The sequence below is a fragment of the Otolemur garnettii genome, unplaced genomic scaffold (genome assembly GCF_000181295.1).
Source record: "Otolemur garnettii isolate 467f Iridium unplaced genomic scaffold, OtoGar3 scaffold00052, whole genome shotgun sequence".
Taxonomy (NCBI): domain Eukaryota; kingdom Metazoa; phylum Chordata; class Mammalia; order Primates; family Galagidae; genus Otolemur; species Otolemur garnettii.
In genome coordinates this window covers 7591757-7604444 of record NW_003852447.1, presented here as the reverse complement: position 1 = coordinate 7604444, position 12688 = coordinate 7591757, and the positions used below count along the sequence as shown (strand labels likewise).

The 12688-nt window shown below is 36.5% G+C and overlaps 1 protein-coding gene across 1 annotated transcript in view; it reads left to right on the top strand.

The window, feature by feature from the left end:
• Positions 1 to 5621: 5621 nt before the first annotated feature.
• The window catches only part of SCFD1 (sec1 family domain containing 1), an 84381-nt gene continuing 77314 nt past the window's right edge, over positions 5622 to 12688 (top strand). The window contains exons 1-2 of the mRNA XM_023514399.1: positions 5622 to 5679; positions 10895 to 10965. Coding sequence (XP_023370167.1) covers positions 5622 to 5679; positions 10895 to 10965 — 129 coding nt within the window. The remainder of the gene's footprint in view (positions 5680 to 10894; positions 10966 to 12688) is intronic.

The following is a 12688-nucleotide window of genomic DNA, read 5'->3' as shown; positions in this document are numbered from 1 at the left end:
CAAATTATTCCTTATTTTATTTTAAAGCATTAAGTAGAAAAGTTAATTGGGTAAATCGTATTATATAAATCAGAGACATCTATTTTGGGGTATGTGTTATGTATGCTTTTCTAGATGGCACTAAATTAGTTATTAAGTATGTTTTTAGATTACTGATTTATATTAAAAAGACTCATGTTGTGACTAGGTTATGCCTAATAGGAAATATTATATAAAAAGCAAAGTTGCACAAATATTCTGGAATCTGGACATTCCATAATCTTAAAAACACTTTGAGGTAGATAAATTGTGGTTGAAGATATCTAAGAAAGTGTACCATAGAATTTTTTTTCCTGTATCATATGTGTGATATTCAGTATGTCTGATGCATAATCATTTTACTTATCTAAATGATCTCTGTGGTTTGCCATGTGATAGATTTGATCATTTAACAGTTATTTATTATCAATATCGTTGTATACTAGGTAAGCTGGCACCATAGCATTATACAGTTACCTTCTTTGCTCTTGAGTGATAGCTGTAATATAAGCAATGTATAAAGTGAAAAGGATAGAATGAAAAACCCACTCTGTCACCACACAAAGTACTGTTTCTGTGTATCCTTCTATAAACTACTTATGTTTCATTTTTTAACTTTATTAATGCTATTAAAAGTCAAAGAATACCTAAAGTAGAAAGACACCATTTAGTAACAATGTTAAGATATATAGCCTCAAAATCATTTCTGCATGTTTACACTCCTAAAAAAGAAAACATTGGGAAAAGATCTGTCGTCTTTAATCTTTTATCAAATATAAATGAGATAAGGCCCTAGTCTTCCACTGAAGTTAAATCCTTATGATAGGTAATTTGTTATGGGAGGTAAAATGTTTCAAGCACATTTTTCTTGGTATACAAAGCAAGTATCAGCTAGTATCATTCTCATTTTTCCCAAGAAACATCCTAAGTGCTTTTTTTTTAACATCCTAAATGATTGATATTTTTTGAGAAAAATAACAGGATTGATTTGATATACTAATATCTCTCTTACTACAAAAGGAAATTTAATATAATTCTAGTTGAATTTTGTTACCTCATACTATATTTTTCAAGTTATACTTACTAACAGACTAAGCAAATTAAAGTTTTATTTCAACTTGCAGTCTGAAAACAAGGCATTTCTTGTGTTGAATTCTGTTGGACTACCTAAAGTAATTCTAAAGGATCAATTATCAAGAAAAGTCTGACTATCTAATATAAATCTCATATTCACCATACAGCTTTTTTACAAAGTGTGTTGATGATTTGGATATTTTGTTTCTTAAACTACCTAAGTTTTATAAAATTTAAAAAGTTATTAAACCAATACAAACCAAAAAAATCTAATTAAGGCAATTTTCTGGTTTGTAGTTTTAATTAATAGCCCTTAGTGTGGTAATTAAAGCTGGTACATGAGTCATTAGGAAAGTTTTTTAAGATACACAAAAATCAAGAACAGTAAAATATACACAGATGGAAACGTGAAGCTCTCCAACACCAATAAGCTACGCAAGTTGAACTTAACAGGAGTGAATGGGAAAGGATGCTGTTGACTTTGTTGGAAGTGAAATGGACCATAACATAGTCTCTCTCAACTTTCACAGCAACCTACATACAACACAGTTTGAGGTGCAGTGTCGGGAGGGGGAACAGAGTGCTTGGGTCAGCTACAATTATAAACAATATTTCAAATCCTATTACTTATTTTAGGTGTAGACAGGGCCTTAATATAAGAAGGTGTAAATAATAATTAGAATACTTGTGTTTTAAAATGAAGCATAAATATTCATACTGCAAAATGTTTTCTGGCTTGAAGGATGTTCCATTAGTGTGATTTTTTTTTTTTTAGATCAATTTGTATAGTCAAGGCATACCAGAGAAACTTATAGGTTATTTATTTTCTACAATGTTATTTTGTCAAATGGTTGGTGTAATAATTGTTCTATTTCTGTTCATTTTATAGTCAGTGCACAATTCTTACTGACATTGAGTTTTTAAAAGAAATTATGCTACAAACCTTTATCAATGTGTGCTACATGTATGTATTTCTTAAATATTTCAGTTGTCTAAATGCTATATATTTTAAGCTTGTTTCTCTTGCTCAATATAAAGGAAAACCATAAACTGATCTACAATGAATCTGGTAATGATTTGAGTTAGTTTTATATTCATTGTTTTTGAAGCAGATTTAAATATTTTTTGTATGGGAGTGTTACCTTCAGACCTTTTATGTAAGTTTCTACTATTCCTGTACTGAGTCATTTTACCGTTTCACTATTTAAAAGAAAAATTCTTTAAAATATCTCATCAAAACCAGCTTATGATGTTATACTTCTTTTAATATTTAGTTTCTCTAATTTGAGGAAATGAATTTTTGTTTGGATTAGGTAAAAAACATTCATTTGATTATCGATGTAAGAATTAGTTGTTGGAACTTTTGTACTCAATACTAAATGCTAAGTAAAGGGGAATATATAATAGGTAAGTTTTCTTAGTGCTGTGCCTTTAGCATTCAGACATTAAGAAAATCTTCAGAATAAGATCTATTATAAACAAATTCTTTTATATGGTAATTATCATGTAGTTCATGGTTAACTTTTACCCTATGTTATTAAACTAGTTTTTATGCTTCAAGTCATGCAATAGAAAGCGTAAGAACACATTTGATGGATTACTTGAAAATGTACTATCGATAGTTTAGGAAAATTTGGGTTGCCTCTACTTGACCCAGTTTTCAAGTTGTGATTTTGACTGTTATCTTTTCCACTTCCTAAATACATCTACATATACTCTAATACCTACTGTATATCAGGTATGATGCTAGGTGAAAGTTTATATGTAAGCCTAATTTATCCTTTTTTTCAAGACTGCCAGATATAACCAAAAAGCATGACATTTATAGTGGAGTTTTCTAAGTATTTCATGCCACTAAATGTGAAGTACTTACATAAACTAAGTAACTTGTTGGGAGTTAACAAAATTAAGATTCTGAACAAAGCTGAATAATGTCAGAGATCCTTTCCTCTCCACATTTGACATCTGAGAGATCCTATAAGCAGTTGTTGACTGACACCTAGGAACCTGTAGATATAAGCTCTGTGTTCAAACAATCTCTAGCTCTGTATTGAAGCTATATAAGATAGCTTGCCAAAATAAATTTTGTTAAGCCAAAAATCAAATGTAGAGTCAGCTAAATGACTATAGTTTATTGTACTCGGCTCTCTGAAGCCTTAGGTTAATTTCTTTTTTTCTGATTCTAGTACCAAGTACCTTACTCATTCTCAGCCTTGCAAAGATTATTTATCTTAACTGTTCTTCTGTGGGGTATAGTTCTCTATAGATTTATTGCACACTGTGCACACCTTGGTCAGGACAGTTTTTATCACTTCATGTGTATATACTACATATAATTTATCTTAAATTATAATTTATCATAAAATTATCTTAGTGTTTTATATTAACATGGCTCATAGCCTTACATTTGATTTGCATTTGAAAGTGGAAATACCCAGATGAATAAGATTGGGTTCTCAGATATTTTTTATTCCATGGAGACTACAGAATTAAGTAGAACTCTCCCATAGTGCCAGAACTGTCATTTCTTTTTAGTTGGAACATACCTAGATCATTGAAAATTCCTTCAAAAAATTAGTTATAGCACTAAAGAAAACAGTAAATACTGCAGTTAGTTTGTTCTTTCTTTTTTTTTTTCCTTTTCTTGAGACAAGGTCTTGCTCTGTCACCTAGCCTAATCATAGTTCACTGTAAACTCGACCTTCTGGGTTCAAGCAATCCTCCCACTTGAGCTACTGAAATAGGTGGGACAGGGGTTCTGCCACACTCATCTAATTTATTTTTACTTTTTGTAGGGGTGGGCATCCAGCTATGTTGCACAGGCTGGTCTCTTAACTTCTGGCCTCAAGAGATCTTTCTGCCTCAGCCAGCCATAGTGTTCAGATTACTTGAGTGAGCCACCCCACTTGGCTGGTTAATTTCTCTCTCTCTCCCCCCGCCCTTTTTTTTTAAGACTCTGTTGTTGCCCTAGGCTAAAGCCTACCCTACAGCAATCCTGAACTCTAAGACTCAAGGGATGGATCCTCTTGCCTCAGCCTCCCAAGTAGCTGTGATTTCAGATGCTAATTTTTGTATTTGTTAGTTGACTCTTGCTCAGGTTGGTCTCAAACTCCTGAACACAGCAGTCCCCCAGACTGGTCTCCCAGAGTGTTAGGATTACAGCTCTCCACCCCCTTAATTTCTTTTTCTGTTTCTTCTGGGGGGTGGGGGGACAGGGTCTCACTTTGTGGCCCTCAGTAGAGTGCTGTAGCATCACAGCTCACAGCAACCTCAAATTCTTGGGCTTAAGCGATTTTCTTGCCTCAGCCTCCCAAGTAGCTAGGACGACTGGCACCTGCCACAACGCCCAGCTATTTTTAGAAACGAGGTGTTTCTCTGGCTCAGGCTGGTCTCCAACTCCTGAGCCCAAGCAATCCACCATCTTCGCCTCCCAAGTGCTGGGATTACAGGCGTGAGCCACCGCGCCAGCCATTAATTTCTTAATGAATAGACCAAGTAGCTATAAAAGTGAGACGTGATATAATTCTTAAAGGTAGAGAATGTAGGCTCAATAGTTAGGGCGTTTCCTAATAGCTAAAATGGTTTCCTAACAGTTAAGATAACCTGTTTGAAATTTCACTAAAATAAACAGCTTTTATTTATGATACAGAGGATTTAGTGTATTGCCAGATTGCAATCTTGTTATATATGACTGTAAGGATAATTTATGTAATTTTGAAAGTTTTTGAAGCACAGTGATTTCAGAATTTGGTGCAACTTCAGAATTAACATAAACAACAGCTAATGCAATGTCATCAGTAAACTGTTGAACATGGGAAAAATGAGTTGTCACTGTGTATGCATTTTTGACATCCAATAAAATCTATGGATTAAATGGGAAATTATCGATATCGGATAATTTTTGATCTCATGGTATCAAGTGAACATTAAAATACCAGCACTACTACCCGATTCCCCCCAACGCAGTGTTTTGTGATTCTGCAATTAATACAAGGAAGAAGAGGAGAAAAAATACCAATTTGCTGTTTTGTACCTTCCTGGTTCCTTTCACCCTGTCGGCAAAACACCACCGTAAAGAAAGACAATTTTGCCTAAGAAATGAGATTGAGGAATCTGCCAGATTAGAGTAATGCCCCAAAGCTTTTCCAGCTGTTTCTCTGAAACAGAAGTCCAGGGGGAGACTCCCGCACCACTGGAAAACTAAGTGCCTACTTTGGTTCAGGTGTTTCATTTACTTTGGTCCTGTGATCCTTGTACCCGAATATTATCACTTGTTGATTACCTACCTAACAGTTCAGTAGTTAGGTTCTTAGCACTACACCATCCTCCGACCGGGAGAGTACCATTTATTGTAGCCAGCATTTGAGAGAGGGTGTCTGTCTAAAAGCAAACAGTACAGACCACTGAGAGCGTGGGACTGCCTCCCGGAGGAGGCGGGGTCGGTCCCTGGGGCCCCGCCCCCCGGCTTTACTTCCGGGGCGGTAAGGGCGGCCACGTCAACCTCGGCCGGCTCGCCGGCCGGGCGGTGGATGCTGGGAGTCAAGATGGCGGCGGCGGCGGCCTCCAGTATTCGGGAGAGGCAGACAGGTACCGACTTCTCTCTTCTCCCTGCAGTTTCGTGCCTGCCAAGGCAACATCCTCTTCCTCTGCTAGTCGCCCTCACTCGGTCATGGTGCGTGTAGCTCAGAGACCGACCCCAAGAGTTTAATCCACCCTCACATCAAGAGTCCTTCCTCTCTGAGTTCCTGGGGAAGGGATGCCGTTAGCTTGAGGACTTGGCCCCTCACCTGTGGTGAGAAGGGACCTTAGTGGAGTGCGGGTTGCCGTGGTCCTGTCCTGTCTCCTTTCTGCTGGGCCTCCGAAGGCCATCACGACAGTACCTGGCGGCTGGTATTTTCTTTCCTGTGTTACTACCTATGAGGTCTCTGGGTTTCTGTGTGTGGTTCAGTTCTCCCAGTTTTAATGGTGAAAGAACTCCATTTACTGGGACTTCCACCACAGTTGCAAAATTTAGTTATTCTTTTCAGAGTGCCTTACTTTTTGCTCTTTACTTAACTTGAAACCAGTCTTTTGGAGATATCCGCAGAAAATTGCCTGGTGATAAGGATTTCCTTCTTCAGCATACTGGAAAGGATTGAAGAATGACCAAACAAATAGCTATCTCCTTTTTATTGGGATTACTGTTTTAAAATAATATTATTAGTTTCATCTTCAGTAGCTCATGTTTAGATAGCTTCCACCTAAACAGCAAAATATGGTAAAAAAAAAGATACGTATTTCTTTCTCTTGAGTTTTGGTGGGTTTTTTTAAATAGGCATTTTTAGTTTCGCTTTATTTGAAAACTTCCTTACGTAGAAACTATGGTTTATATGCCTGTTAGCTATAATAATTGTCTTAAAGTTGTTCAGCTGTTTATTTTGAGGAGCTAATAGAAACAAGCCATCAAAATTGTGCATACTTGGAAATTGTGTCTCCTGGAATTATGCTTCTTTAAACATAAATCTAAATAGGAAAATTATTGATGACACTTAATATGACCTACTGAAGAGAATTTGGGCTTTACTTGTTTCCTTCTTTTGGCATTTGAAGAAAAAATTAATGATAGGCTTTAATCTAATAATGGCACACAAAGCATTCTTATGTTCTGCTTTTTCCAGTAAATAATTTAATATAACTTATCAGATGAATCAGGCATACCTTAAATATCTGAAAGTCCAAATAAGATGTGGAGAATACCTGCCATTCATTTTATCTGTGTAATCAAATAAGAAAACCCCACTTTTTTTAGTGCTATGGTTCTGATAATCAAGCTAAATTAATTAGTTCATACCACATATTAAAATAAATAACATGTCAGTGAAATTATATACAAGGGAGTTTTTTGAAAAATTAGTTTACGTTAGTAAATTTTTATATGCTGAAACTTTGTAGGATATTAAAATCTAATACTGTGTGTATTTCTACAGGAATAAACATCATAGTGAGATTTTACATCATTACTAGATTGTGCTAGATCAAATTAGTGTTAACGGTTGTCTTATTTTAACAGGAAGGTAAATCCCTTCATATGTGTCATATAAGCAGAATTAAATATCTCTGATGCCTGTTGAGAGTGTTTTGGGACATAAGTCACAATCCTCAAATCTTCTAGATATGAAGGAATTTGCAATCAATTTGGGTATATGAGATAATTAATGGTTTGTATTTATTGAACATTTACTATTGTCAGGTACTATTTCAGGTGATTTTGTATTATTTCCATTTTATATGTAGAATAGGAAACTAAAGTATAAAAAGGTGAACTAGCATGCCTATGTGTCTATGTCTTGCTTTGCATGCCCAAAGAAACTTTATTGATTTTTTAAAAGTCATCTCAAAAGTTATCTCCTTTATGAAAGTTTCCCATATTACTTCCACCTCTATCCATACCTTTAGTTGAAGAGGTAGAGTCAGTTGCTTCCATCTGTTACTGTTGCCCTTCATGTTACCTCTTCCTTACAAGTTCTTATTAATTTTATCTGTGTCTCAACATTGTAGAGACCCAGATCAACTGTTTTCTCTCCTGTAGTGATTTCATTTAGCCTCTTATTTTTTTTTTGCAATTTTTGGCCGTGGTGGGGTTTGAACCCGCCTCCTTCAGTATATGGGGCCAGCGCCCTGCTCCTTGAGCCATAGGCGCTACCCTAGCCTCTTAATTTCAAGTACTGTCCATAGAGCTAGGCACAGTGACTCATGCCTGTAATCCCAGCACTCTGGGAGGCTGAGGCGGGGCAGATTACTTGAGCTCAAGAGTTGGAGACCAGCCTGAGCAAGAGCAAGACTCTGTCTAAAAAATAGCCCAGCGTTGTGGCAGGCACCTGTAGTCTCAGCTACTCAGGAGGCTGAAGCAAGAGAATCACTTGAGCCCAAGAGTTTGAGGTTGCTGTGAGCCATGACACCATGTCACTCAACCCCCAGGGTGACTGAGCGAGACTCTGTCTCCAAAAAATAAGTAAATACTGTCCATATATTGATAATTCCCAAGTTTATTATCTGTAGTCTGGACCTCCCATCTGAACTTAGTCTACCCCTTATCAGTTAATGACAACTTCATACTTGGTGGTTACTAAGGTCAAAAACCTTGAAGTTTTTTGTCTTCTCTCTTTCATATCTCATGTCAGATTTGTCAGTAAATTTTGTGTCAGTTCTACTCTGAGTATATCCAAGATCTGACCAGTATCATTGCTATCACTCAGGTCTAATTCTCCATGAATTTCAGCAATAACCTGTTTGGTCTCCTTGCTTTTTATTCTTTTCCACATGGTACTCAGACTGATCTCATGTTTGCTCAGAACCTTCCAGCAGCTTCCCATTTCAGTCATGGGAAAAGCCAAGGCTTTATGTGATCTGGTCCCTAGTTACCTCACTCCTGTTAACTGTCTCCTTTCCTTAACACACCAGGAGTGCTCCTACCTTTGGGCCTTTGTATTTGTATTTCTTTCTAGAGTTTTCTTTCAGAGATAGTCTATATGCCTCACTCTCTCTCCATCTTTAGGTCTTTACTCAGATATCACCTGTGTGGGAGGTCTTCCCTGATAATCTATTTAAAAATTACATTGCAACTCCCTCTTCCCTTTTCCAAATCTTTTTTTCTTTGTTAATTGTCTTTCTCCCTCAACTAGAATGAAAACTACTTAAGAATAGGTCATTTTTATTTAGTCTGTTTTGTTCAGTGCTAGATCCCCAGTAACTAGAGCGCATGTGGTAAACAATAGCTAAACAGTAAATTAGTTCACAATATTTGTTCAGTGAATGAGTGAAGAAATCATTCTAGGTAAGAGTGAGACCACGTTAACCCCATTACAAGTCTAGGAATATGAATATAGGCTGAGTATCTCTTATCCAAAATGCTTGAATCAGAAATGTTTTGGATTTTAGACTATTGACACTATTACTGGTTGAACATCCCAAATTCAATAATCTGAGCATCATTTTGGCACTCAAAAAGTGTCAGATTTTGGAGCATTTTGGATTTCAGATTTTTGGACTTGGGATTCTGAAACTATGTTTAGAGCAAATAAGTAAAGCAAGTTTGTCATTTCAGTTAAAAGCAAGAATTTAAGCTTTGGGGAATTAAACTCTGATGAAAGTAAAATGACATTTTCATACACTCTCTGAACAAAGGCAGTGTTCTTCCCACTATATCAAAATGTCTTTTAACAAGTTAGCCAAGGCTCAAAAATGGAGAAATTCCCCTCAGTTGAACTGAGAAAGCAAATGTGGGGTTATCTGCTGCTACTGGCCTCTTTCTGTTAGCTAAGGCTTCACTCTGGAGACCTTCACACCTGAGGCTCAACAGCAGCCTAGGTTGTAGTTCAAGTTGTCATGTGCTAAACATGTGAGCAGCTTTTCTTAGAAACAAGGTTTTCTCTCTCTTAGACTCTGAGTCCAGGGTGGTGATGTCTTTATTATCTGGAGGTAGAAAGAAGAACTGTTAGTGAGGAGTGAGAGAGTTAATCCTGGAAAACTCTGGAGCAAACTCTAGAGGGGAAAACCCTAGTCTATGCATCCTGTGTTATTTTGGTTCTAAGTCTTAAAGTGTTTTTTGTTTATGTGTACTTTCACATAACAGCGCAGCACCCGTGAGCCTCTGAAGAAGGTGTAAATCATTGGTAATATGCATTGTTGTCTAGACATTAGGTACTAACATTTTACCAAAAATGATATTAAGTAGACAAATACATCTCTAAATTACAATCTCTTTTGTGATGGGGGTGTTACTGCATTATACTTACCTCAGCAAACAAGCATTCAGTACCAATTTTCCTAGTGAGTGAATGAATATGCTATAAATGGTACTGGGGTGATCTCAGTATTATATGGTCTCTGGTAAAAGTTGAGATTGTGAATTATTCCGCATTACTTAATAAAGCTTGATGCAATATTTTTAAAATGAAGTTGATTTAAAGATTGCCAGTCCTTTTTTTTAAATAGATATTTTGTTCTTTCAAATTAATGTAGGGGTTACATACAGTTAGATTACATAGTTTACTTTTATAAGGTTAAAATCTGAGTTACAGTTGTGCCCTTCACTCAGGAAGTGTGCAATACATCCGTGCAATGTACCCACAGAATAGGAATTGATCCAACCCCTTCCCACTCTCTCCCCTACTTGAATTTAATTGAGTTTTTCTCTCATGTGAATATGTAATCTACTAGTTCCAATTTAGTACATGTGATGCCATGAATGGATAAATAAATTGTGATGTATGTATACTATTCAGCTGTTTGAAAAGATGGAGATTTCTTATGTTTTGTAACAACGTAGATGGCTGTTGTTTAAAAGATTTGACTGCCAATCTTTTAAAAGTTAAATCACCTAACTACTGCTTATAACTCCTGTGATTATGTCAGATAATTTTGTTTTTAGAAAGGCAGATCTTAAATCTGTCTTCAGCCAATGAATAGACAATAGCATCAGTTACTTATTGAGGCATTCCAAGTTCACGATTGGAGAAATTTCTTCTTGCAGCTATATAAAACGTAGTGTGGTATTGTTAGGAGAAATGAGAAAAGCTTCTTCCTCTATATTTTCCACAGTTTCATCAAGGGATGGAAATCTCTAGATAAATGCCAATTAGCTAGTGATGAAATGGTCTTACAAGATCTGACCCCTAGTTCTACATATCCAGTCATTTGACTAACCAGTTTTACTGGAGTTGATTTGCACAGTTGAGGGGGTGTCATAAATAATAAATGTGAGGAAAAAGAAAATTCTAAAAAAGGTAATATTTAATAAAAACTTTTTTTTTTTTATTTTCAGTGGCTTTGAAACGTATGTTAAATTTCAATGTGCCTCATGTTAAAAATAGCACTGGAGAACCAGTTTGGAAGGTAAGAGTTTATCTTAATGAGAACTAATTCCTTTTTCTCAGCCCTTATTGATGGTAATTGGAAGGAATTGGTAAGCTGTGGTATATGTATACCATGGAAGGAATTTCTTATAACAGTTATAATTCAATAATATTTTATTTTTATTTAACATGGTATCTTACTATGAATCTTTTGAAGTGAGACAAGTGATAAAACAGTGATGCATATCTAGGGAATCCACCTGATCTCTCGAGTAGAGTCTTACTGTTAGGTACTTACTCTGGTTGATGTTTTGTTCCTTAGTTCTCAAGTCCAGAGTTTGGATCTTGTAAGCTTGCCTTAGTCACATTCAAAGAGACTGGTTTGTTTTAACCATCTCATAAGAGAGTAATCTGTAAACCACAATACCAGTTTATTAATTTATAAGATAGAAAACTGTTGGCTTGGCGCCTGTGGCTCAAGTGGCTAAGGCACCAGACACATACACCTAAGATGGTGGGTTCAAATCCAGCCCAGGCCCGCCAAACAACAATGATGGCTACAACCAAAAAATAGCCGGGCATTGTGACAGGTGCCTGTGGTCCCAGCTACTTGGGAGGCTGAGGCAGGAGACTCACCTGAGCCCAGGAGTTGGAGGTTGCTGTGAGCTGTGATGCCATAGCACTCTACCCAGGGGGACAGCTTGAGGCTCTGTCTCCAAAAAAAAAAAAAAAAAGATATAAAGCTGTCAGTAAAACTTCTAATTAAACTAGAAAGCAATCTATAATCTTTCTCTTTTTAGAAATCCTAGAAAGCCTTTAAAACTTCCTATTCTTTGAGCTTCTTCATTTTAAACTTCATGTTGACTCTTTTTTTCCCCAAAGACGTTATAAGACAGTTGATTAGATTTAAACTTAGTAGTTTATAGTTACTTTATACTTTCTTATTGCTAAGAAATAAGAACAAACCATTTTGGATAGACTATGGGGTTTTTTTAGTTTTTTTGCTGGTTTTTTTTTTTTTTTTTTTGGCAGTTTTGGGCCGGGGCTGGGTTTGAACCCACCACCTCTGGTATATGGGGCTGACGCCCTACTCCTTTGAGCCATAGGCACTGCCCAAGAATGTGGGATATTTTTTAAACTCTCTTGAATCCTTCAAGAAGGCTGAAATCATCCATACTGAATTCGTAGTTTAAGCTCCAGAATGTTCCCTGATTTCCCCCTTACTTCCTATTTCTTTGTGGACATCATCTGATTGTCTCTTGCATAAACTATTTTGTTCTAAGCCCTACTTGAGCTGTGGAATGAGTTTAAGGATATCTTGAGTATAGATTTCTGTTAAATTCTTTCCCTACCTGTCATTTTTGTATACCAGTGTATTGAGATTTAAAGAATGAAGATTTTTGAGCGATACAGCAGAACTAGAGCAGAAAGATTTTTAGCCTCTCTAAAGGAAATCCTGCATTCAAAAAATATATATTTTATTATAACATGTTTCATATTCTCATTAGCAATTCTTATTCCATAAAGAATTTTTGAGGTAATTGTAAAGAAACACCTATTGAGGCTCTGTGGCTCAAGTGGCTAAGGTACCAGCCACATACACCCAAGGTGGCGGGTTCGAATCCAGCCCGGGCCCACCAAACAACAATGATGGCTGCAACCAAAAAAAATAGGCAGGCGTTGTGGCAGGCACCTGTGGTCCCAGCTACTTGGGAGGCTGAGGCAGGAGACTCGCTTGAGCCCAGGAGTTGGAGGTTGCTGTG